A 27,728-nucleotide genomic window follows, 5' to 3' on the forward strand; every position below is an offset into this window, starting at 1 on the left:
TTTGTATGGGTATTTTAAAAAACTCATACCGAACAAGCCTAAATATTTAATATTTTAACAATTAATTAGTAAAAAGAGATGAATGTAAGAATAGTGATGGTGTTAACCATAACAAAATAATATTTTAATTAAATATAATGTGGTTTGAGATTTAAAAGCTCTTGTTGATAGTTAGTTAAAAAGAATTGACTCATAAAGATTGAACAAGATTATAATAACATTATTATAGTAATTATTTAACTAAATTAATTATAATACAAAATTATATATATATTTAATATAAGTTAAATAAGAAATAAGCTTTAGGACATTCTAAAATTCGAACTGAAATTAATTACCTAAATAACTTAGCGTTTGATACGTGGTACAAATTATATATATATATATATATAGTATAAGTTGTATAAATGTATAAAGTATAACGAGGTATAAATAATATAGGGTAGTATAATTTATTAATGTTTTTGATAAGAATTATAAGAAACGGTATAAATTGTATATGGTTTATAATTTGGTGTTTGATATATAGTATAAAAATGTAATATAAGTTGTGTATAAAATTATTATTATTATTATTATTTTTTATATTTATTTATATTATAAATAATATTGTTTATTATTATAAATTATTGTATTGTCGTTATTATTTAATAATTAATGTAATTTTAATTAAAATATAAAAAAAATAATTATAATAAAAATGATAAATTATATTTATTTAATTTAAATATTATTAATAATTGTAATAAAATAAACTAAAATAAAATTATCTTTATAAAAATAAATAAATATTTTTTAATTAAAATATTGAACTATTTAAAAATAGAGGAATAATAGAGAGCGGCTGTGAGACAGCGACTGGGAGAGCGATGCCTACGTGGGTTGACAAGTGAAATTAATAAATAAATAAAAATATAATAATAATTAAAACACGTTTTGTAGAATATTCTCTCCTCTTATTAATTAATTTCAATCTCCTTTTGTTAAATAATTTATCTCTCTTATTAAACCATAAATCCTAAACTCTAAACCCTAAATCCTAAACTCTAAACCTTAAACCATAAACCCTAAACTCTAAACTTTAAAACCTAAATCCTAAATACTAAATTCTAAACTCTAATTAATATAACTGATTATTTAAATTATGAATTTATTTCTTTTATTTTTATTTTATTTTTATGACTTTTATCAATTCCTTTATTTATCAAATATTTTTTATGGTTTATTTTTTCTTTTTTTTTATTATTTTTTTCTATTGACTTATTAATATTTTTTTAATTTTATTACTTATAAATAATTATAAATAAATGTTTATCTAATATTTTTATTCTCACGATTAATAAGAAAAGAGATAAAATAATTAATAATAAGAGAGAGAAAAATAATAGGAGAAAAAATATTCCACCTGTCAACCCACGTAGGCATCGTTCTCCCAGTCGTTGTCTCAAATCGCGCTCTCTGTCATTTTTTCTTAAAAATATATGTATTAAATATATTATATATAATAATAAAACTAAATAAAATATATTTAATATATTATATAATAATAATAATATATACATATTTATATAGTATTAATAAAAGGTATAATGAGAAATTAAAAATTAAATAATATAAAAATAATATTATCCAAGACTAGTTACTATTTGGTAATAAATTATATAAGTTATAAATTTATATTAAAACACTATTGGTATATTTATACTATACCAATAGTCTAGTATTCTTTGTACAACCAAACATTGCCCTTATAATATACTAATAGTGCCCTTATTAAAATTATATTTAAGAAGGATGCAATTACAATAGGAAAATAGTTCTTAAAATACCTATAATCTAAAAACAAGTTTTGTGTAGGAGATTAAATATTTCGAATTTGATATTCAGTAAAAGAAAACATTTTAAATTTAGTTGTAATAGTTTTCTAATTAAAAAAAAAAATATTACAAAAGTACTATTTTATGTAGTTTTAAGTACAAGGACATATTTCATTGTGTCTAATCACTATCCAAAAACATTGAATCTTTCTAATTAATGTAATTAATTAATATTTAAATTAGTAATGTATCAAGTATCTGATCTCATTCTTAATTCAAAGAATCAAACTTTGAATTTTATGTAAATAGTATTTAATATACAAATGAATTTATTTGAAATCATCCCTTTCACATTTAATGACTTTTCATTTCCTTAACTATAAATTTCACCATTACCTATACCTTTTATATCCACCATTCCTCACCCTTTGATTAGTTTCAATATGACTAACATTTCTTTTTACCATGCAACCCTAGCTTTATACATATTGTTACAACTTTCGGCAACATCACCTGCAGATGCATTACGCGGTTTTACCACCAGTTTCATTCATAGAGATTCACCCGCATCGCCATTTTACGACCCCTCGTTAAGTCAAGCCGATCGAACAACTGGAGCCATTCGTCGTTCTATCTCACGCTTGTCTCGTTTCAAGTCGGCCCTTAACCTCCCCAACAACGATGTCAAACAAACCGAAGACGTGAACTCGAAAATCGTGTGGGCTAGTGGAGATTACCTCATGGAGTTTTACGTGGGCACACCGCCCTTCAAGCAACTAGCGATAGCTGATACCGGTAGCGATATTACATGGACTCAGTGTCTTCCATGCGAAAACTGCTTCAAGCAAGATCAACCTATTTTTAATTCAGAAAACTCGTCAACTTTTCGACCATTGACTTGTGGTTCAAGTTTATGCCAAGCCCTAGGAGATTCGAATGCATGCAAGGAGACAAACGGAACTTGTCAATACCAATTAGGGTACGGCGACTTTTCCTCCAGCGTTGGTGTCTTAGCTATGGAAACTTATACCATAGGGGGAACATCAATACCGAAATTGGCTTATGGTTGTTCTCATGAAAGCCAAGGTACGTTCCAACCAGATACTGCCGGAATTGTAGGGCTTGGAGGTGGATCCTTTTCGCTAATCGGCCAGCTTGGAAAATCGATAGCCGGGAAATTCTCTTATTGCTTGGCGTCTTATCATAAAAATCGTGTGAGCCAGAAAAGCAGCAATATTAGTTTTGGCTCAAATGCGATTGTGTCCGGGTCGGGCGTGGTCACAACTTCATTGGTCTCAAAGAGTCCGAAAACTTTCTATTACCTCACCTTGGAAGCGCTTAGTGTTGGAGGAGACAATAAAACGAGATTTCCATTTAAAGGAGTTAATGCTGTTGAAAAGGGTAATATCATAATTGATTCAGGCACGACACTAACTATTTTACCCTCGAATATGTACCAAAGTTTGGAGGATTCAATGAAAAGAGCAATTCGGGCCGACCCGGTTCAAGATCCACAAGGACTTTTGAATCTTTGTTATAAAAATGTCGAGGGATTTACTGCCCCAACAATCACTGCCCATTTTGCTGGTGGTGCTGATTTGGTGTTGCCGGATACGAGCACTTTCGTTTTGAATGGAGATTTATTGTGTTTGGCGATCGTTCCTAACGATGGGGTGGCCATATATGGAAATTTATCGCAAGTCGATTTCTTGATTGGGTATGATCTTGAGAACCGTACTGTCTCTTTTAAGCCAACTGATTGTTCAAAGGAGTAGAGCAATCTAATCTACTTGAATGTAACAAATGATGAACGGTAGAATAATTTATATGTTTCTTGATTGAACAAAGCTTTAGAATTTTATTTATTTATAAAAAAAAACATAATAGTAAAACTATTATCTTTAATTATCACTAAAAAAAAATAGAAGAGTAATAGGAGGAGAGAAATTGAGAGAAGAAATGATGTGTCACTATATAAATTTGAAAAACGATAAAGGATGAATAGAGAGAAGAGTGAGAAATTTTGTTATTTTTTTCGCAAAATCAAATTGCTCATTTTCTTTAAAATTCTCTCACCCAAATTCCTTTTTACAATCATTTCTAAAAAAATATGATTTGTAGGAATAGTGTTATTTTTCTAAAATATATAAAATAAAATAAAAAAGAAGAAGAATAAGAAAATGGGTTAATATATATAAGGATAAATTTGTCATTAAAATACTTAATTTTAATATAGAATTCATTACCTTCAAAAATAAAATCTAAATATTTTATCCCACAAACCTACACTCTATCTTGTTACAACATTTGTATAAATAAATTGGGAATTAAACTTTATATTAATAGAATACAAGAAGTATTACTATATAAATAATTCAACAAAAATATCTCAAAATTGATCTGAAAGAAAAAAAAATTCTTAACACATAATTTGTTATAACCACTGATTTCATTGCACTTTAATTCTCAATTCTCAATTGTCATATTTTTCTCTCTTTTTTTTTATCTTATTCAGTTTGAATTTACTCGATTTCCTTTGAACTCATCTAACTTCTTTGCCTTTTTATAGATTTTATTATATTGACGCTACGTCGTCTTTCAAAACAAATCTTAATATTTTAGTGGTCGGGACGGATAATTTAGTGTTACGTAGAATAGAGCATATTAACTTAATATTTTAGTGGTCGGGACGGATAATTTAGAGTTACGTAGAATAGAGCATATGAACTTATATTTTTAATTTTATGGGTTCAAATTTTAACTCTAGATAGTTTTAAAAGAATAATATTTCTCGTATCTTAGAAAAATACACATCCCTAAACTTGGGTTTTATTTTACTATTCAAACCCGATCTCAACGGGTATCTCTATTTTTAATTCTATTCCCGATTCGTTGGGTACCAAATCTTTGAAGAATACCTAATTTCCCGATTAAATAATTATAAAATTAAAGAGAGTAAAAAAAACATAATTTTATTAATTTTTAAAATTAATAATATCAAAATGTCAAAAATACAAATAATTTTTTTTACTTACTTACATCCTTCTAACGTTGAAAAAGATAATAATTTTATTGAATAAAAAGTTAAAAGAATAAATTTGAAGAGTGAGATAAATAATATTTTTTTATTAAAAAAAATGTTTAATATTTAGATTAATGAAGAGAAAAATAATTTTGGGGGAATATTAAAAAATAAAGTTAAAGACTAGATTATGAATAAGAGCAAAATAAATATTGTAGTCATGATGATGTTTGTAATGATGTGACATTTGAAATGTCAAATTAAACTTTAATTTTAAAAAATGTATTTTATTTTTTAATATTAATATAGTCGGGTATCAGATTTGAGTTTTGCGTGTCGATATAAAGAGTCATAAAAATAGTAATGCGGAAATGATTATTTTTATTTTAGCATCACGTTTATAAACATATCAATATTCAATCGAGTAAAACCCTTTCAACAAAAGTAAAAATTACGGGACCCTTTCAATAAAATTACGTTTATAAAGTAATGATAATTGTCATTTAATGTGATCGTTTAATGTATGTGACAATTCTTTTATCATTGATATATTAGTTTGGCTGAACAGGTTTTGGTTGCGAGTAAAATAATCCGCACATTTTTAAAAATTTACGGGAAAAAACCGAAAGTAATATTGAAGTCTCTCAGTTTTTCTTCAAATGGAAAAACCGAGAGATATTAGAAAACTCTCGGTTTTCTCCATTTGAAGATAACCGAGAGTTATTAGAAAACTCTTAGTTTTTACACTAAGAGAAAAACCGAGAGTTATATGAAAACTTTCGGTTTTCCTCTTCGTGGAAAAACCGAGAGTTTTCAATATTACTTTCGGTTTTCTCCATTACAAGAAAACCGAGAGTTTTAACTCTCGGTTTTCTTCAAATGGAGAAAACCGAGAGTTATATGAAAACTCTCGGTTTTTCCACGAAGAGGAAAACCGAAAGTTTTCATATAACTCTCGGTTTTCTCCATTTGAAGAAAACCGAGAGTTAAATGAAAACTCTCGGTTTTTCCACGAAGAGGAAAATCGAAAGTTTTTCAATTACCTTTCGGTTTTACTCTAGGGTATCTAAACCGAAAACTCTACGATATCTCTCGGTAAATGCCCAATTGTTTTTAACGAAAGATTCAATACCGAGGGATGGCGAGAGTTACCAAAACCTTCGGTAATGTGTCTATACCGAAGGTTATATGGTCAAAACCGAGAGTTTTTACTCTCGGTTTTGACCCTTTTTTCACCAGTGTCTAGACCACTTAAACCATCCACTATATCACTTATAATGACTTACACGATGTTCTTACAAATTGAGGCATACAATCTAATAGATAACCTAAACATTCAAGAACAATATCATTAAAGATGGTACATACATATATAATTTATTTTCATGAATAATAGAAATACCTAAACCTAGGTATCTAAGGAGATAAGATAAAGTAGTCGTCTCACCAAATCGAAGATGATCTGAAGTGTTTTCTCGTTGTTGAAGGAAAAAACACTTTTTTTATTGACGACTGCTTACATCTTGATTTATCTCCATCTTCCTGTCTTGTTTCATGTCTATCTATTTATTATATAATATATAAAATATTATTAGTCGAAGCCCAATGGGCCGAAAAACACCTCAACATTGCACACTCCCCATCTCACTCTGTACCTAATAGGGTACATTCTCCCCTCTCCATACCTGATCCTAACTTCAAACTCGATTTAAAATAGCCAGAACTCAACCATCGAGTACCCCACAAGTATTGGTATTAGGAAACCCATGCCTACCTAGGAGCCTTTATTGGTATACTCACTAAACACTATCATAAAATTGTGATTCATAAATATATCGAGACTCCATTAGTGTCTAAAATCTAATTACATTCATTATATATATATAAAATATAATATCATAATACAAAACTCGTAAAATGTTTGAATTCGTCGACTAAAAATATGGGTATCCCCTTTGTTACGCCCTCATTTCCTACTTTCATGCACCTAAATCAACGTGATTTCGAACATAAATGCGGAAGCTCTAGAGTGCCTATTTGACACGATCATTGAAAAGGTTGATATAAAAGTCGGTCATACGGTATCGATCCCTCCTCCCACACACATCTCCGGCACCATGCTCCACTCCAAATTTTCCTTCACCTGTTATGAAATCTGTACGGCTGGGTTCCTACACCACACAAGTATAGTGAGTCTAGAGACCCAACAAGCATTATATAAGAAGACATTTTAAGACATTGCATACATGCGTGTTTTTAAGGGTATCTCATCAGTCAATCATGTATAGTTGCATACTTGAGCCATATTTGGGACCCTTAGCCCGAAGAGTTGATCCTCTAGGGAAGACATCCATTCGTCAATTCCTCCAGTCATATTTTGGGAGCATCGGACCACCAGAGCTCATCCTGGTAGCCATCCTCCCGTATCCATCAATTCCTTCATGATTATCTCTTAGATTCCATAGCCCTTAACTTAAAACATCCTTCTTTAGAAAACCATGGACTTGCAATGAAAACGTGCTTTGAAAACCATATGCATCGTTTATATAAAATACATGAATAAATAACATTGTGTGGGTTTATAAAACGTATAGAAAAGTACTTGTCAGATAATTCCTTGTTTGCAGAATCATCGGTCGGACCACTCGGTCCTGGGTGCCATCATCCATGGTCCTAGATCTCTGTCAGGGTCGTAGATTCCTCGGTCTAGAAATGCTAATTTTGGGACGTGACAAACTACCCCCTTATAAAGAATTTCTTCCCCGAAATTCGATCATAAGGGTAGTACTACTAGTGTATTTATGAAAAATGGTTTTATGAAAAACATTATTTCCAATCATTATGAAAAATTGTTTCATGTCATGCAAAACATCATTTTAAAACAATTTACAGACATGAAGGCCTTGGATGTGCATCTGCAGGAGCATATGTGTGAAAGTGTTAAGGTTCGGAACCGTTGCTCTGATACCAAATTGTTACGCCCTCATTTCCTACTTTCATGCACCTAAATCAATGTGATTTCGAACATAAATTCGGAAGCTCTAGGGTGCCTATTTGACACGATCATTGAAAAGGTTGATATAAAAGTCGGTCATACGGTCTCGGTCCCTCCTCACACACACATCTCCGGCACCATGCTCCACTCCAAATCTTCCTTCACCTGTTATGAAATTTGTGCGGCTGGGTATCTACACAACACAAGCATAGTGAGTCTAGAGACCCATCAATCATTATATAAGAAAACATTTTAAGACATTGCATCCATGCGTGTTTTTAAGAATATCTCATTAGTTAATCATGTATAGTTACATACTTGAGCCATATTTGGGACCCTTAGCCCGGAAGGCATCCATTCGTCAATTCCTCTAGCCATATTTTGGGAGCATCGGACCACCAGAGCTCATCCTGGTAGCCATCATCCTGTATTCGTCAACTCCTTCATGATTATCTCTTAGATTCCATAGCCCTTAACTTAAAACATCCTTCTTTAGAAAACCATGGACTTGCAATGAAAACATGCTTTGAAAACCATATGCATCGTTTATATAAAACACATGAATAAATAGCATTGTGTGGGTTTATAAGACGTATAAAAAAATACTTGCCAGATAATTCCTTGTTTGTAGAATCATTGGTCGGACCACTCGATCCTGGGTGCCATCATCCACGGTCCTAGATCTCTATTAGAGGCCGTAGATTCCTCGATTTAGAAAAGCTAATTTTGGGACGTGACACCCTAAGTGAGAATGAATGTAATTTTATTTGAAAAATAAATGAATGTATTAGTCACAATTTTAATATAATATATATATTAGGGTGTAAGTAAAATCGAAAAAAAAACGAAAACCCGAACCGTAAAAAAATCGATCAAAATAATTATAAACTGACCGAAACAAATTTTGATCGGTTTATAATTTCCTATACCGACCATGGCTGATTTAGTTGGCGGTTTAGATAATAAAAAACTGACGGATAAACCGACTGACCGTATATATATGTGTTTTGATATGTTTTAAGTATGTGTTTTTCTAGCCTGGTGATAAAGATAAAGATGTTACTTATTTTTGGTTAAGTGTTCCAATCTTGGCAGACATATCTTTATTATTTTATATATTTGATTCTTTTTAAACTTATTTTGATTTAATTAATATTTTAATATATTTTCTTTCAAGTTAAATTAATTTGTTACTTAATTTATTAAACTTTTATTCATAAGAATTTTTTGAATTATTCTTTTAGTTTATTATATTATAAATTTATTATTTTATTTATTTTCTACTTTAATATATTATAAATTTATAAATGTTATTTTTTTAACGATTAAACTAGTAAATCGACCGAACCGATTTTATAACTGATCAAACCGAATCGACATTCAATCGCCAACCGACGGATGAAGATTTTGAAAAAACGACACTAACAAATTGAATGATTTATTTTGTGAAAAAATCGACCGAACCGAACCTCTTACACTCCTAATATATATATATATATATATATATATATATATATATATATATATATATATATATATATATATTATATTGTTATAAAAAATACTTTATATTTATATTTTAATATACATTTAATATTTAAGTTATTATTTTATTATAGAATAAAAACTAATAGAATATTTCCGAGTCATTAAAATAATTATCTATAATTATAGACTTATAGAGGGATAAAAATAAGATTAAATAATTATTTTAGATAAATATTTTATTCATTTAAAAAATAATTAAAATTAAACCAAAAATAATTTAAATAATTATCTTAAATGAACAATGAGTTGATTTAATCTAAAATAATTAGAATTAAGGTCCTAAAATATACAAAATAATAAATAAAATAGGCATAAATAAATAAATTTTGTGTATTTAATTAATTTTGTGTTGTTTTAGGAAAATAAAAATAAAAAGTGGCAAAAAAAAGGCCAAAGATGTTTGACCTAAATCAAACAAGGCATAAAGCCATCCAGACCAATTAGTGCGCGCTAGGAAGGCTAACGTCCATGCTAACATCTAGGCTAATGATCAAGGCTCGCATCACCCAACACTGACGAAACCAAAGTCAGTGTGCATTTACAACCTGGCTTCTTCTTCATCAGTGTCGGCCCCGAGTTTTGGGATGCCCTAGTCCCGATAAATAAAAGTTTTTTTTTTTGTTGCCCTAGATTTATTAATAAAAATTGTTAAAAAAAATATTGTTTTTTGGGGATTTGAACTCCTAACTTAAGCAAAAATTTAAGTTTGCATCTTGGACCACTCTGTTACAATATTATATTCTTAAAGATCATATATTTATCTATATATCTTATATATTTATCTATATATAAATTATATATTTTATTAAATGGGCTGCCCTGGGGAGTGGGCTACCTAGCCCGAGGGCTTATCGGGCTTACCCCTGTTCTTCATCACGAGAGGCGGATAAAAACAACAGATTTATTTGAAAATAGTCCATGTCTATCTTGGCCATTTCTCAACCAAATGAGAAAGTTCAAGAAATGTGTAATCATTCCTCCTACAACCCTAAGTCTTCTTAGTACTTATGTGGATTGAATTGGGTCAAGCAAGTGACCGATCATTAATGACTTTTGTCTAAAATTCAACCGACTTAAGTCAGTTATTGGCTCAAATTGGTTATAAAAGGGATGTCCCGGTGAAGACGAACACGAAGAACCCAACCTCAAGCAATCAATCAACCTCTATCAAAATCCTCCATTAAGAAAATTTCAAGCTTTTTTTTTGGTAAGTTTGTAGAAAATCTTGTACAGAGTTTCTAAGGTTGGTTCAGGTTCAAATTCATTCAAATGCTTCAAAAAAGAGTTTAGAATGTTCTCCAACACACTATAAGTTGTCATTTTTATTCTAGTTCATGTCATGAATAAAACTTGAAATTTTTATATTTCAATTCATATGTTCTTCAATATCGTGTGATTACTCAATTTTTTGATTTAAATTTGATCATAAGATTTCTTGCAAACTTTCTATCGAAATTAGTTGGATCAATTCACTCTAAATAAAAAAAATATCAAATTAAATTTTAAATGTTTAACAACACAGTTATTGTTCTTGAGTTCTAGCTCAAGAATGGCCGTTTAAAAGTTTCCCAACAAATCTTAAGCGACGTTAGAAATGTTTTCCAATCAATCTCGATGGATTCAAAGCATGTTTGTGTACAATAATTTTTTCTAAAAATGTCATATTTCTGATGAGGCTTTAATGAGGTCCTTATCGATTGAATAACGACCCTAGAGTTTGATAAAAAAAAATGTTCTAAACGGGGAGACGAAGCTCCTCATATCTTTGGATTCTTGATCAATGCTAGTTTTGATCTTGTTGGAGGTTGAAGATGAAGATAATTTGGCCAAAACTTGGTGCATGTGCTTGAGTCTCGTTCGCATCTCGCCTCGTCCACTCGCACGCACTCATCCTGCGTTGACTAAAGCCTAGACAAAATGACTTCGGCCCAGAACGCGTCAAAGACCAGTCTAGACCACACTTGAACCGCGTTCCTAGAACTGACGATCCACCTCACATCCGATCTAAGGCCTTCTTAGACCTTTTTGTTTTCAAACGTTTTTCTTTCTATTTTGAGGCTTTAAACTATTTTTAAAAAATTCAAAAAATATATAATGTCTGTAAAATATTTTTAGAATATTTACAATTTAAAAAAAAGACTCGTTTAGCTTTTTTTAATGGAAGCTATTTGATAGCTCCATACACTTCAAAACATCTTTAAAATTAAAAACCCGTTTTTTTTTTATCACAAAGTGTTTTGAACAAATTGATAATCATCCAGATCGATTGATACCTTGAGATGATTATTACTATGAGCTTTGTGAAGCTACCCAAACTCTTAGATCAAAGAATCAAGGATAAAAAATGATTTTAAAAACCTGCACTTTTGTGTTCTTGAGGACCAAGGCTTGTTAGCCTAGGAACGAGAGGTCCGGCCGTGGATCCTCGGTCTAGACCAAAACCTAGGACCGATAAATTATAACATAGGACCGAGACATGAACCGAGAGGTCTGACCGATGCTCTTGAACTAGGACTGAGAGGTCCGACCGGTGCTCTTGAGCTAGGACCGAGACCTAAGATCGATGGTTTTTATCCAAGACCAAGAGGTTCAACATGGGACCGAGAATCTCAAACCTAGGATCGAGAGGTCTAACCTGGTACCGAGAATCCCAACAACTATGACCAAGAGGTCTAACCTTGGGACCGAGAATATCAAGCTTGAGACCGAGATCTCCCGAACCCATGACCAAGGGACTTAGCCCAAAGCTAGCCCATGTCCGAGAAGTTTATATACCTCGATCGAAGAACTTATCTCTAAGCTAACCTATGACTGATAGGTTTATACACCAAGACCGGTAAGACTAGCCAAGGACCGAGAGTCTTTCGCCTCCCGATTGAGGGACTTTGGCACTTAGACCGAAGATCCCGAGCCTCGACCGAGAGCTCCCCGAACTTAGACCGAGGGTCTTTTGACCTCGACCGATAAAAATGAACCTATGGCCTAGGATTCCGGTTAGAGGCTTGTTTGGTTCCAATTTTCAAAATCCAAAATTAATTTTGTAATTTTAGGACGCCAAATCATTTTCTAAAAATCGCTAATGCCTAATGCCTTTAAAAATGACTAATATTCTTCAGATATGTCCTCTTTAATCAACGTCATCAATAATATGTACCAACATTTAAGTATTGGTGTTTCAAAACTTTAAATAACGCTAAACCTATAAGCATGATTGCATGATTAGGACGGGAAGAATAATCGATTAAAACTTAAACGTTATACAACCGATTTTCAAAAGTCAACTTTATAAGTAGAGACCGTTTTAAAAACGAGTATAAGGAATGAAGCGTGAAAGCCTTTCCTGAGTATCACCAAACTATGAACTAAAGAAAAATTATAGTTCACGTATGCCAACTTTTATTGATTTTCAAAAATCAATTAGCTGTTTCAAAATAAATAATCTTCTAAATTAATGTTTAATTAATTTAAACTAAAAGATTTTCTAAAAAATTAAATTGTGATTTAATTATCATAAATCTCCGAATTATTTAAAATTGAACCCCGAAGTTAATTATTTTTAATTAATTTCAAAATCGGTTAAAAATCAATGAAATCTTTTAAATAATATTTTATTTTAAAAGAAAATTCTTAACACGCAAATCGAGATTGAATTATCAAACCTCGAGCTTTTATGGAACCCGATACAAATGGGTTTTTATGGGGTTACAATTATAAAAACATATTTTTTAAATAATTGTTTTTAAGATTTATTAGAATAAGTTTATAATTTAAATTAGTATTGTTAATCTTATTAAAATATTTCAAAATAAAATTATTATGTTAAAATATTTTATTCTAAATTATAATTATAACTTATGTGATTAGATATTTATTTAGTAAATATTTAGATAGTTATTCTAAATGAGATGCATTATAAATAGAATTATATGTAAATTAGAATTAATTTTAATAATATATATACAAATAAAAAATATTAATCTTATTCAAATTTTCCAAAAATAATAATAATTTTATTACCTTTTATTTTATAATAAAAAATATATATTTTAAAAAGATCTTATATTAACAAAAAAAAAAAAATTAGTTGTATAGATGGATGATAATTCTATTTTTGGCTATTAACTTCTCCGTTACTATGTTTTCATAAGCTTAGTCGGCTTTTGTAATAAATTATATTTGTTTTTCTCCGTTTTGTGTTGTAGGGACTTAGTTCATAGACTTAGTGGAAGTAGTGACTAGCGTTATAGTTCGTTGGACTACCGAAAAGTTACCACAACTAAGTCAATGCATAGATGGTTGATCTAACAATGGTAAAAAAAAGTTAGGAAAAAAAATCCAATTCATTGTTACCTACAAAAGTTATAAGTCACATATTTGACTTTAATTTTAAGTGAAGTCACAAATTTAAATTTCGTTTTAAATGTTTTAAGTTGAAGTTAAAATTATAAAATGTTAAAAAATAATAAAAATAAAATAATTAATTGTGGGACTTAACTCAATCGGTAAGATTTCCATCCATAAAAAATACTTCAGATAATATTAGATATAAAAATATATCAATTGTCAACATGTATCATTTATTACATTTATTTAAAAATATAAGCTCACACTATAAATAGTTGTTTATTCCATCTCATTTATTTCAATTTAAAATATAAGTCCACATTATAAATATGTGTCTATTCCTGTGAACAATCAGTTGGCTTGAAAGACACAGTCCTATTCTCAAGATCATAACCAATCAAGAAGTCCATTTGTGACATATTCCCATATATGTTGAATTCATCACTATCACTAGAGGAGAATGCCAAACACCCAACATTCTCATACACATAAAATGTGCTAGTCCAAGGCAACACCAAGTCAGCCCCACCTGCGAAATGTGCCGTGATCGTCGGAGCAGTAAAACTTTCGTCAATGTTGTAACAAAGACTAAAGTATCCTTCTGGATCGGGAACTGGATCGGCCTTAATAGCGCTCTTCATTGTGTCCTCCAAGTTTTGGTACATATCAGGAGGTATATAAGTAAGTGTAGTGCCTGAATCAATTATGATATTACCTTCCACAGCTGCGAAAGGTTTTCTTGATTTGAAGGGAATACTTGTATTGCCATCAACACTAATCGATTCCAAGGTTAGGTAATAGAAAGTGTCGGGGCTCTTTGAGACCATTGGGGTTGAGACCACGTTAGGTCCAGACACGATCGCGTTCGAACCAAAGTTGATCTTGCTACTCTCACCCGATGAATGATCAGATAACAAACAATATGAGAACTTTCCTGCGATGGAACTTCCAAGCTGGCCAACTAGCGAGAGTGGACCACCTCCAAGACCGACAATGCCTGCCGCGTCAGCCTCGAATGTACCTTGGCTATCGTGAGAGCACCCGTAGACCAATTTAGGGATTGATGTTCCTCCCAAGGTATAAGTATCGAGAGCTAGAACTCCAGTGCTGGTGGAACCGTCTCCGTATTGCAATTGGTATTCGCATGTTCCGGTGGTCCCGGAACATGCATCCGAATACCCTAAGGATTCACATAAATTAGAACCACATGTTAGTGTTCGAAAAGTTGATGAATTCTCCGAATTAAAAACGGGTTGATCCTGCTGGTAGCATCTGTCGCATGGTTGACATTGGGTCCATGTAACATCGCTGCCAGTGTCGGCTATCGCCACTTGCTTGAAGGGTGGTGTCCCTATGGAAAACTCGATGAGGTATTCTCCATCACCTGGTAAGATTGTCGAGTTCGTGTTTGAAGTTTTCTTCACCTTATGGTTCTTAAGATGATTGAGGGTTGACTTGAAACGAGACAAGCGAGTCATTGATCGGTGAATGGCTTTGGCGGTTCGATCGGCTTGGGTGATAGAGGGGTCATAAAGTGGTGATGCGGGGGAATCTCGATGAATGAAATCGGTGGTAAAACCGCGTAGCGCGCTTGTAGATGACATTGCCGAAAGTTGTAACAAGACATATAAGGCTAAGGTTGCATGGTAAAAGGAAATGTTAGCCATATTGAATTTAACTATGGAAGATGGATGTAATTGCTATTGGTAATGGTGGGATTTATAGAGGAAGAAAAAAATAGAGTACCAAATGTGAAAGGGATGATTTCAATACATTCATTGTATACATAAATCATTCTAATAAGAGATAGATGTAAACAAAGTTGAAATAAACTAATAAAAATGCAATATTTACATATTTCTCCTTAAAAATGTTATATTATTTTGAATGAAATAAATTATAAAATAAATCATAAACCCCATTCATGACCCGACCCTACTTCAAGATGAAATCGAACTCGTGATATTTTAATCTCTTAAACCGATTTTTATCACTAAACTATCTTAGTCGGTTAGAATTTATACTAATTAATTAATTAATTGTTTGAGTATAAAATATAATCTTAAAATATGCCGTCTGATCCCACTACAAAACAACAATAAGAAGATTACTTTGTATAATGTGTGAACTCTTCAATTGCAGCTGGATATATATATGAAGTGATAACTTTTATGTAAGATAGCTTGGTTTAAATGGGATATATATAAATATATTTATTTAAAATTAGACAAATTTTGTACTATAGCAGTTGTTTTAAATTACCCAAAGTTGGATATTAAAACTTGTGATTTGTCATTTGATTACACAACCAACAAACAAAAATTTAACAATCAAAATCCAAATTGCACTTACACAAGAGCTGCATAGACAGACTCCTCAAACCAACATATAAACAAATTTTTGAAATTAGAGTACTTCTTAGATATCAAAATACTTAGTGTTTTGTCTAGTGAATTAAGTTATTCCAGAGAAACAAAAACTTAAGACATCAAGAATAATTAACAATTGGTTGTGATGTTAGTCGGCCGGATGATAAAAGCAATTCAATAGGACTTTGACTTTTGAAGAGCCTTAAATTTTTCAAATTTCTAAAAATATAGTATTATTAATTATTTAATAATTATATTTTATATTTTTTTTATATAGTGAATATTATAATTATATGTTTAATATATGTATATATTTTAAAAGTAATGATTATTGAAAATATTTATAAGAAATGATGTGAAAAGATGATTAAGACTTCTTAACTAATAATATTTGTGTGTTTTAACCTTATGGTCACATTTTAAAATTTTTATTAGCCTAGTTAGTTAAATGATAGTATTTGTTTTCGTGTTTACTGTCTATATATTTAACTCTTTGTGGCCTCATTCTTTTTCTAAAAAATTTAAAAAATTGATTTCTCTCTTCTCTATTAATAATATATTTATTTTCTCCAACTTAATAATTTCTCTCATTACCTATTAATTTGTAAATAAATATTTATATATTTGATCAATTAACTTTTATATATATATATATATATATATATATATATATATAAATAAAATAATAAAATATATATTTTCTAGAGTAATAAAATGAACAATGAATAAATCAAATAAAATATATTGAAACAATTTGTTATAATATGATTATGTTTTGAAAAAAAAATTAAAATTAAAATTGGATTTCATTTATTTTTTAAATAGTTATTTATTGAAACAATTTCAAAATGAGTACACTGATACTATATATGAAATTGTTTCAAGATAAAAAAAAAAAAAAAAAGTTTATATTTTGTCAATGCCTCAAAAGTAAAAAAAAATATGAAAAACTTTGATATTTGAAATATCATTTTTTAAATATTGTGGGTCACAATTTCTTTTTTCATGGGCCTTAATTCTCAAGGCCGGTCTCGTCTTCACAAAAAATACTAAATGAGTTTCACATTTCCCAAGAATCAACCAGCCCTTTTCGAACCATAATGTTAAGAAATCAATCAACAAATCTATAAATTGTGTTTGGATGAGAGAAAAACTAGTTAGAATTCTAATTTAGAATTCAATTTATATGTTTGGAAAGATAATACAATTATAGCTCTTATGATTTGTTGAGGTGATTTTTAATCTTATCAGGTTTTGTTCTTTCTTGAATCTTGATGTTGTATTGTTTGGATGTATTTTGGGTAACTTGCAAGAACAATTGTCATAGTTAGTGCACATAATTGGAATTGCACCTTCAAATCCAATGTCGATTCACCTCTAAACAACCAGCTTAAGGCTTTATTGACTAAACCACTTCAATATTCATAAGGTCTAGGGGCATTGAGGGAGATCTTTCCATTATCCACATTTCCAAGGCATCGAATGATCTATCCTTATTAAATTCTACTTCTATTTTAAAATTATTGCTTCTAATTGAAAGATAAATTGTTATTATGATGACATGGGGAACTTTTCATTGCAGGCTGTCACGGAGAATATTGAAACTTCCTAACCAACAACAAGTGCAATATAGATCATCATCTTCTTTGTATATAGAAACTTCGACGACTGAATGCATGTATCTATTATGTAAAGAAATGATTATAGAAGGAAGCTTATGTATCCTATTCCTCCTCCATAGAAAACAAAACTAATTTTCACAATTTTTTCATATAGTGGCTGCAATCTAAACATGCTAATAATATTTGCCTCAAACTACTATTATCATTGTGTAAAGGCTTTAGAGAAATGGTCCTAGTTAGAGATCAATCGAGTACGAGCGACCAGAAGTGTTATGCATAGATGACATTGTTGGCAAAGTCACACACCATTCATACCAAACCTGTCTCAGAAAATTTATTTATTTACTTAAGAAAATAAAGCATAGATCTTATTATTATAATAGCTAATGCTAGATTACCTTGGTAGGTTCACAGCGACGCCAGAATTGAACTTCTAAAGGGGACCCCAGAGCTACATAAACAGGTTTCCTCAGAGGAAAAAATGCCGGGTACCTCATTACAACCAAAATGCCAATAACACTTTCTAAAAGAACTGTATAATAATAATAATTATTATTATTATTAAGAGAGAATATGTAGTAGATGTCATACCAACTACTCAGGTCAGGTGTGGCTCTTGAAGGTTCAGTACTAAGATGAATGTTTTTGTAAAGTACTGCATCAAAATAACCCGCCAAACCTGTTTCAGATGCAATCGAATCAATTTAATATGTTTGTTTCACTATATATGACAAGAACAAGAGATCTACTTTTTCTTATTTCATTTTCCATTGAATCATTTCTGAATTTTCATACTGTGAATAAATTGATGGCAGCTACATACATACCATGAACTAAAACTGAACCATTATCATGTGGTATCTTGAACTGAATCTTTGCGTGCCTCTCATTGTTTGTTGTAGTCTTTGGATGACAAAACGTAAAGACCTAATTGGAATACAAGAAAATAGATAAAAATAAAAAGTTGTAGCAAGGAAAAAATTGGACCTGCCTGGGGAAATATAACTTACAGGTTCTGAAGGAGCAAGACTTGCAACCCGATAAAGTTTGACAGAATATCTAGTTTCCAAATGAGCAAGATTGTTTAGGGACCTGGCCTGCAAGCAAATAAAGAAAGTTGGTTAAATCAAATATCAGACTAAAATATGTTTTCATTCTAATATAACATGAGGATTACATCGTTGAACAGCTTCGTTGATGTTACTGGTTCGATAAAACTTGTATACCTACACAAAAATTACAGTGCAGTAATAATATGTAAGAAAAAGTGGGTCATATAAGAAAGTTTATATGAATAATGAAAATGTGAGAAAGTGCTTGAGATGTCTTATTCACCACTAGCAATATAATGATATAATACTTACGATGAAGGAATTGATATCCCATCATCCTTCAGTAATTCTTCTGCCCCATTAAGGTACTCTGGTGATAATAGATCATCACCAAAAGGTCCCAGCAAATCGCTAACCTACATGGATTTTGAACCGAAACAGATAAAACAAAAAATGCAAACCAGGGTTATGAACGAGCCTACCAAAATATCAGCTTTCTCTGGTGCTTCCCAGACTCGGATGTCACTATAAACTACAGTTACGATGTCTTCCAAATTCTCCGACAGGACCCAATTCTGGAATAATTTAATACGTGTCAATTCAAATACAAATGGGAGCAACATTGTAATCTAACCCAGAAAAGGAATTTAGATATACAATTATGCAGAATGCAATGATCATCTAAAAGGAATTTAGAAGGTACAACTTACATGCCAATAGACAAATGTATTTGGATTTTTTTCCACAGCATAAACTTTCACCTTCCGGTCTGATAATACAGCAGCCTAATATGAATATTGAGAGATCAACCAGAAAACAAAAGTCATTAGATTTGCAGTAGCAAAGAAATTAACTTCCTTAAAAAATATAATAACAAACAAACCTAAAAATTACATAAAAATAGATAAGAGGACATTCCTCATAATCTGATAATGTGTTTGTAATATTGACACCGGAACCATACCTCTAATGTTGTCGTAAGAATAGGCCCTCTTCCAGGACCAACAATCACTATTACCTGTCAAATAAGACTGGACAGTGAAGGCAGTAATAATGTGCAAGATATGCTCTATCAAAGAACACACCATATGACATCCAAAATTTGACTCCTGAAAAGTATAAAAGTTATAGCTGGTAGAAATTGTAAGTTGTCACAGTTATAGCATCTTACTAATGTAACAGTTGATGCTTCTTCATTACTGATCCTTTCACTTAAAGCCTTTAAAATTGCTCTTCGGTACTGCCATGACACAAGAACATCAAACTTGATGAGAGAAAATTATTGTTGGGAAGAAAAAACTGCCTTCTTAAATAATTAGACTCTACAAAATAAACATGACACTTGTGATAACCAAATGCAATTTTGACATTCCACCTAATTCGTTGGTTATTTGAATTTTATAATAAATATTTTACAATCCTAATTCTACAGAGAAACTATAGGCAGAGTAATAAAAAACAAACAACAATACTAGAATAATGTTGATGATGTTCGAAGTGGGTGGTTTGAGCAAAAATTAGAGCTGACAAAAAGAGTGGAAAAAGGATTGTGGATTTAAGAGGATCCTTTTCTTTTTTTTTAACCAGGGATTAAAGCCCGGAGGATGCTATCACAATATCCCACAACCATGACCTCCAACTTTAACTAAGGTGCTATGGTAAGAAACGAATCTCTCCAAGGGTTGCTTTCAAGGTTGACATAAAAAAGGCGTTTCATTCCATTAGATGGGACACTGTCCAAGAGTTCCTAATAGTTTCTGGATCCCCTAGCGTATTTGTGGAATGGGTTATGCAGTGCGTAACTACCACGCATTTCATTGTTTGTGTGAATGGCACTCATGGTGTTACTTCAAAGGTGAAAATGGGATTAGGCAGAGATTCACTCTCATCCTATATATTTGTTTTAATCATAGAGCTCTTCAATTGTATCTTAAAGAGATAATGAAGAGTAAACCATTCATCCACCACCCTTTCTGTAAGGAGGAAGACATTACTCACGTGTATTTTACGAATGATCTCTTTATAGTTGCGGACGTGAATTCTAATAAAACTGTTAAAGGATGTGCTAATTTTATTTTCTGAAATACAGGTCTTTATATAAATCAGAATAAAAGGATGACGTTTTATGGCGATGTTGATGAGGTTGCTAAGGCAGATATATTTAACATACTGGGCATCAAGGAAGAAACTTTACCAGTTCGTTACCTAAGAGTCCCCTATCTTCTAGACAGCTGCAGGTCTCCTATTGAGAAAGTTAAAAATACGATTAATGGCTGGGCAACTAAAAGTCTATAATATGCTGGGAGAATAGAGCTTATTACTAAGGTGACAATGGGCAGTATTAATTTCTGGGCGCAGCAGATTGTGATCCCTAAGAAAGTAATGAAAGATCTCTATCGTAACCATGGAAGAGGTGGGAAGAAGGTTAGGTGGGAAGATGTGTGTAAGGCAAAAGATGAAGGTGGGCTGGGAATTAAAAACTGCATAGAATAAAATAAGGCACTCACATACAAGCATTTCTGGGAGATAGAGAGCAAACAAGACTCTTTGGGTGAAGTGAGTCCATTTCAGGTTTATGAAGAATGAAAAGAGTATATGGATGTGCAGAATTAAAGATGAAATTTCATGGTCATAAGATCCTCAAATTGAATCAGTATGCAGGGTCTATGTTTCAAGTTCGATTTGGAGATGGGAAAAAGATAAAATTCTGGTATGATCCATGGTATGAAGGAGCATCAATCCTTAAAAGGTATAAAACTGAAAATGTTAGAATTAAAAGAGAATGTCTTGATGTAACTGTTAATAGGGTGAAGGATGGTGAATGTAATGACCTTTTGAGGCTTATTTCAGAAGGAGTAGGCTTATTCTAGAAGGGGTGAGGATACTTAATGAAATCAATCGAATCACGTTTAATGATCGGATTGATTTGCATGTGTGGAAGGTGGTTGTTAATAGCAGGTTCATTACTGGGCTAGCATGGCAGCGTATACGCAGCAGAGGACAATTAGTGGAGTGGGCTCATTGTGTTTGATCTCCTAAAATTATACCTCGGCATCGAATTGTTCCTTGGCTGACGTTTAGACAAAGACTCGTGACAAGGGATAGGATCAGCAAGTTTATGACCATTCCATGTACAAGATGTGTACTCTGTTCGAACAGCGAGGAAACAATGGCTCATATCCTCGGGGAATGTATATATACTAAGGTACTTCGGAAGAAATTTGCTAATAACTTCAATTTCTATAGCTTTTCCGAGGATTGAAATCTTATTAAGGAGGTTGTGCTAAGGAAGACTGAAGGAGGTAAAAGCTAATGTATTCAAATGTTTCTATGGAGCAATAGTGTATGAAATTTGGGCTGAAAGAAACTCTAGAATATTTTCAAGGGCTAGAGAAGGAATGAAGAACAGATCTGAAATGATGTTGTCTTTGATGACCTAGCCCCTATGTTGCACGGATACGGATACGGGTATCGTATCGAATACGATACGGATACGGATACGGGGATACGGCAAATTTTAAAAATATAGGATACGATACAATACGTTTATGATATACAAATTATATATATAATATTTATTTAAATTTAATATTGAAATAAATAAAACTAAAAACTCATATTCATTTTTCATAATATCCATTCCAGTGGATGTTTACGACAGGGAGAAAGTAAGAAATGGATTACGGTTTAACTTACAGCGACAGAAAAGGGTAAAAGGTTTTAATTAGGTCAAATATTGAAGTCTTTCAAATTCTCTATTTTATTCATTTTGATGCTTGACTTTTTTTTTTTTAATTTTTACCAAAACGTATCAAAAAACGTATCCAAACCGTATCGGATTGGTCGACCCTACGAAAAGTCAACGATATGTGTTTTTCCGTATCCAATACATGTATTGCCATATCGTATCCGCTACTCCAAATTATTTTTTAAAGTATCCGTGCAACACAGGGCTAGCCCTAATTCACACATGACGAAGCATACCAATAACTTCGACTAATTGGGAACTATGTCAAAATGGAAAATCACATTCGAGGAAGTCATAAAAACTCAAACGTATAGAGCGAGATGAATTGAAATTGCTTGCTAATTATGTTTCATGCTACTGTAATGTTGTTTCAGTTTGCTGGTTTTTTTTTGTTATTCATATTTGCTGCTGTATTGTTTGATTCAAAATTAGGATAAAAGTCTATTTTTGTCCTAATAAAAAACTCTTTTATTCACTTTCTCCCCTTAAGTTTTAATAATCTCTAAAAAAATAAAAACTTTAATTAAGGTGCTCTATGTGGGATTTGAACTTGAGACCTCATCCTCTCAATGTACACACTTTCTACTTAGCTACAATGGGTGGGTTAAGACCTCAGTGGAATTTGAACTTGAAACCTCTAAGAGTCCACACTTTCTACTTGAGCTACCATGGGTGGGTTAAGAGTCATCTTCAGTTAGCACAACTTACAAAGTTAAGATATAAATGCATCAAACGAATAAATCAATACTCCTATTAAAGGTTTTCTCTTTAGATTTCATTTCTCCTATTTCTTCTCCACATCATGTATGATGATTCTAATTTGAGAATAGCCAACCATTACTGACAATAAATCCTTTGTCTCTTCCAAACTATAGATTAGCATGATAATAGACAACAAAAAACATATAATATTTATTTGTATGCAGAATTCAAGATGAACACCTGAGTATATCTTGCTGTATCTATTTCAGATGTTTTAAGTATATCTGTATCCACGTTATCCATGAAAGGCTGCAATGAAAAAATTAAGCATGTCAGCATAATAACGAATGCCTATAAATCAGTGCAAGCTCTAAAATTATTAAAATGGTATAGAAATAACATACTTGCATTGGTCCGTGCAAGACATCTCTGAAACCTATCTAATTACATGAATGAGAAAGTGAACAAACTAATTAAGATAGAAAGAATCATATAAAAGTATTTGTATTAATGCAATAATAGAATACTTTAACCTTTCAAAATAATAGAGTACCTTAGATAATTCAAGCCCAGAAAGAGGAACCATCCTTCTATATATATAAGCAAAATAATCCAAATATGATCGTAGAGGATGTCTTAGAGGATCTGGAGCACAAAAAGTACAATTTTACAGACACATTTAATATGATGGCTCACAAAGAATAACAAAGGTTATTCAATATCTAACTATAAAATCTTGAGATACCAATAGAAATCACTATTCTTTTCCCACTCTGTACAATACATTAATGAAGAACTTACCATGGTCAAAGTTATTAGTCTCATTTGCACATAAATCAGAAGCTGTCTTTTTTCGATCATTTAGGCCAGAGATTATAAACTGCAAAAAAAAACAAAAATGGTATCTTATATAAGATGAAGGTTAAAAATTAGTAACTAAAGTGCTCGTATATGTAGAGTGATGATTTACCTGAATAGAATGGTGGAAAAAGCTAGTGACTAGTATTTGGAGTTTCCTAGATAGGAATGGACCCTTAGCATTGGTTTTAAAGGACTGAAAATTGGATAGTGATACATGTGAATGTCTTTCCCTTGTACACTCAAAAAAACATAAATGTACAGTAAGAATTCAAGTTGTACTTACATCAGTATGAATGATGGCTGCACAAACAGGCTCCCCAAACCAACGGTCAATTGAATTTATTGAGGGTAGATTATTCCTTAGAAATCAAAGACCTAATTAGAAGTCTCGTAAATTAAGTTATTCAAAAGAAAATGCATGAGAACCATAAACTCACGAGACATCCAGAACAATTGACAACTGATTGTGATGTTCACAAATAAGACGAAAGGAGTTCCACATTTCCCATGAATCAACCAGTCCTTCGGCCTGGTTCGAACCACAGTGTTAAGAAATCAATCAACAAATATAAGGTTGTGTTTGGATGACTTGAACAGAATAAGAACTAGAGTTAGAATTCTAATTCCAATTCTATAAGAATTTCCATTGAATTACAATTCAATTTATATGTTTGGAAACATCATAAAATTGTAATTCCTAAGAGACTTATTTGATTTTCTTTTTTTATACTTAGTTTAAGTGGAATTCAAAGTAAAAAAATCAATATACTTAGTTTAAATCTATTAGAATTCAAATTCGAAATCTAATTATGTGAGCATGTTAGCAAAGAAGCGGTGATCCAGGTAGACACGAGATCTTATGATTTGTTGAGTTGATTTTTAATCTTGTCAGTCTTGTGTCCTTTCTTGATGTTGTATTGTTTGGATGTATTTTGAGTAACTTATGACAACATTGTCATAACTAGTGCTAATTTGGTTTGGCTTTACAGGTGCGCAATTAGGGAATAATGAAAAAGCGTCTCACTTACAAAAAAAAAACAATCCACATAATTGGGATTACCCCTCCAATTCCAATGTCAATTCACCTCTAACCAACCGCACCTTAAGGCTTTATTGATTAAACCACATCAATATTCCTAAGAACTAGGGGCATTGGGCATATGGAGATCTTTCAATTAACGACATTTCCAATGACTGAACAAGATAAAAGAATAATCCTGCAATCTACTAACGGAAGACATACAACTTTCAACCTTCTCATACTAAGACATTGAGCACCATGGGACATAAGCATTTCAATGATAGTATAAAGCAGTTGGCTTAGAGTTACCTACCATCTGATTGGAGTTTACATCCCTAGCGTCCTCGTCAAATTTCACAAGCGGAATCCTGAGCCACAACTTTAAAATAGAAGTAGAATCTAATTAATAGATCACCCAACAGCGAAATGAAAAATTGCTTTTATGAGGAAAATGGAGGTTGAGGTTTTTTTTTTTGGAGTTTGTTACCTGCATTCCTTTTAGATTATGTAGAATCTCTTTAACAAATCTTGCATAATTAGCACATGATACTCTTTTGGGGGTAGGAAGAACACATGCCTGTGAGAAAATTGTAACAAGGACCTCAATCAATGCAGTCAACTATTTTTGTGTTCTATAAGTTGCAGAACATGTAAAAGAACTGGAACCAAAACTAAAATGGACTGGAAAATGATCCCGGTTGCTCTTTGGTGGATTACACGTGGTGAAAGAAACAAACAAACATTTTCTAAACAAGGATAGAATTAAATGAACATTTTCCCCTCCTTCTCTTCTTTTCAAAAGGGAGGAAACATTCACGTTGGAGATTTTTAATATTGTGGGTTTTGATTGTCCCCGAGTATGAGAGCAGCCCATTGTTGCTCCCAATTTTTGAGGCATTATAGTAGCCTCTTTGTGCTCTCAAATTCTTTTTCTATGTAATAAAATTTACCTTTTAAAAACATAGTTACAGATCAATGAACAAAAATCTCACTTCTAAAACCAAATAGTTGCAGAACATGTAAAGTTTGATTTTCATGTATTCCACCAGCATGCATACAGGATATACATTGAATTGTAGTGCCTCATGAATACAACTAATGAAGATTGAAATGAACTTGAAAGGAACGAAGTAACCACACGTGTACATCTTGCTACATTGGCAACAAATTCTTATATGGTATTTAGCTAGAGCCAGGAAAAACAATTGTTTCACCCTAGGTAACTAGAATCTCATTAAGCTTCACAGATTATCTACAAAACAAGCTTATTATTAAAGACACATCAAAATTGTACCTTCAAAGACAAATGAGAAGCCCATGCTATTTCCTGTCTAAGAGTGATTTCTGAGTTATATCGAAGTTTATCGCCTTCTGAATCCAGATCAATCCAAGTGCTAAGTTTTCCTAGACCAAGGAAAAAGGGAGGAGAGTAAATAGCTTTAGTTTCAATTCACGTCAAGTCAATAAAAAAAAGTAGCAACTTATAACCACCTGCAGTCTAACAAATTAACAAAAAAATATAACACTTGTATTATTGTTGCTTGGTGAGTGAAAAAAGCTAGCAAAAAACTACAAAGATGTCAAATAGGGAATACCTATAACTTGTTTGCTCCACTGAGAAGGACTCAAAAGAAATTCTGAACCAACAAATGGTAGAACAACAGGTCTGTCATTGCTAATTTCCATTAAGCTAGGCCTATAGCTCGGATCCATCTGAACAGAAGTATAAAAGTAGATATAACGAATTCATGTAAGAATAACCTAAATTGTACCTTATTTCTTAGCAAATATACACATAGGCACCAACTAAATCTATGTTTTGCATATGAAAGCAGAAATCCAGCTTACAACAACAAATATGAAACTAAAAATATATTTATAGAGCATTTCATCTGATAGTGCAAGAAATGAGGAATGAAAATATGCGTAGAAATCGACTGAATGACAATATTATTGAAATAAAAGCAGAGATCCGGTTATCATTTTCCTAACAGAACGTGATACTAACCAATGGAGCAAGAACAAAGTCGAATCCTTCATGTATATGACGAGAGAAAAGATGAGGCATGTCAGCCATGAAATCCGTCTCCACTCCACATAATCGCGAGATGTTGAAACTGTCATCGTCTCCTGATGTTTCTGCGAGCGGCATTTTTCAAGAAGATTTCTCTAGCGTCAAAGGATAGAGAAGAAGGGAAAGAAAGGGGGTTTAAACTGTACAGAAAATGGGTTTTACTTTTACAAGTCGTTTCATCAATGCAATATATTTGGGCGGGAAAATATTATCGCAGTATAACTGAACTGACAGTTATGACGTCATTTATCATATTCCTTTTTATATATATAATATTTTTTTGTTTAGGAATATAATTTCACTATTTATTTTAAAATATTATTTATAAATTTTTAAAATCTTATTATCGTAATTTTAAAATCGTAAAAATTTATTTAGTTTAAGAGTTTACATAAATCAAACTTGTTAGATTCGTCATAAAATTTTAAGAATGAATTCGATATTTTAATCATCTTAATACAAATAAATACAGTTTTTTATATCTTTTGTTTAATCTGATATGGGTATTCTAACATTTTTGTCATACTTCAAATATCTTTTTTTGTCTTCACAC

At 31.5% G+C, this 27,728-nt stretch overlaps 3 protein-coding genes across 3 annotated transcripts; 1 reads left to right on the top strand and 2 right to left on the bottom strand.

Moving 5' to 3' along the window:
• Positions 1-2,260: 2,260 nt before the first annotated feature.
• Positions 2,261-3,592, top strand: LOC124930541 (aspartic proteinase CDR1-like). The gene has a single exon (XM_047470874.1). The coding sequence runs from the start codon at positions 2,261-2,263 to the stop codon at positions 3,590-3,592; it is 1,332 nt and encodes a 443-aa protein (XP_047326830.1).
• A 10,469-nt stretch (positions 3,593-14,061) lies between these two features.
• On the bottom strand, positions 14,062-15,330 carry LOC124930542 (aspartic proteinase CDR1-like). The gene has a single exon (XM_047470875.1). It carries the CDS (start codon positions 15,328-15,330, stop codon positions 14,062-14,064), a length of 1,269 nt encoding a protein of 422 aa, XP_047326831.1.
• A 2,376-nt stretch (positions 15,331-17,706) lies between these two features.
• On the bottom strand, positions 17,707-27,253 carry LOC124930543 (protein arginine N-methyltransferase 1.5-like). The gene is made up of 23 exons (XM_047470877.1): positions 27,110-27,253; positions 26,697-26,814; positions 26,396-26,505; positions 25,589-25,678; positions 25,433-25,480; positions 24,518-24,609; positions 24,364-24,439; positions 24,148-24,273; positions 24,021-24,099; positions 23,773-23,864; positions 23,624-23,659; positions 23,460-23,528; positions 19,941-20,009; positions 19,734-19,787; positions 19,480-19,554; positions 19,252-19,344; positions 19,082-19,185; positions 18,895-18,943; positions 18,728-18,814; positions 18,545-18,644; positions 18,309-18,396; positions 18,116-18,209; positions 17,707-18,037 (listed from the first exon to the last, which is right to left on the bottom strand). Exons 1-23 carry the CDS (start codon positions 27,251-27,253, stop codon positions 17,954-17,956), a joined length of 1,977 nt encoding a protein of 658 aa, XP_047326833.1. The 3' UTR covers positions 17,707-17,953.
• Positions 27,254-27,728: the final 475 nt, after the last annotated feature.

The sequence above is a fragment of the Impatiens glandulifera genome, chromosome 3 (assembly GCF_907164915.1).
Source record: "Impatiens glandulifera chromosome 3, dImpGla2.1, whole genome shotgun sequence".
NCBI classification, from domain to species: Eukaryota; Viridiplantae; Streptophyta; class Magnoliopsida; order Ericales; family Balsaminaceae; genus Impatiens; species Impatiens glandulifera.

What these genes read in the sequence shown, in the direction of transcription:
- LOC124930541 (XM_047470874.1), top strand. Translation starts at nt 2,261, where the DNA reads ATGACTAACATTTCTTTTTACCATGCAACCCTAGCTTTATACATATTG.
- LOC124930543 (XM_047470877.1), bottom strand. Translation starts at nt 27,253, where the DNA reads ATGCCGCTCGCAGAAACATCAGGAGACGATGACAGTTTCAACATCTCG. An exon ending in TCTTGCACGGACCAATGCAA is followed by an intron (nt 23,529 to 23,623) that starts GTATGTTATTTC and finishes TTTTCATTGCAG; the next exon opens with CCTTTCATGGATAACGTGGA. An exon ending in ATACATTTGTCTATTGGCAT is followed by an intron (nt 19,345 to 19,479) that starts GTAAGTTGTACC and finishes AAATTATTCCAG; the next exon opens with AATTGGGTCCTGTCGGAGAA.
- LOC124930542 (XM_047470875.1), bottom strand. Translation starts at nt 15,330, where the DNA reads ATGTCATCTACAAGCGCGCTACGCGGTTTTACCACCGATTTCATTCAT.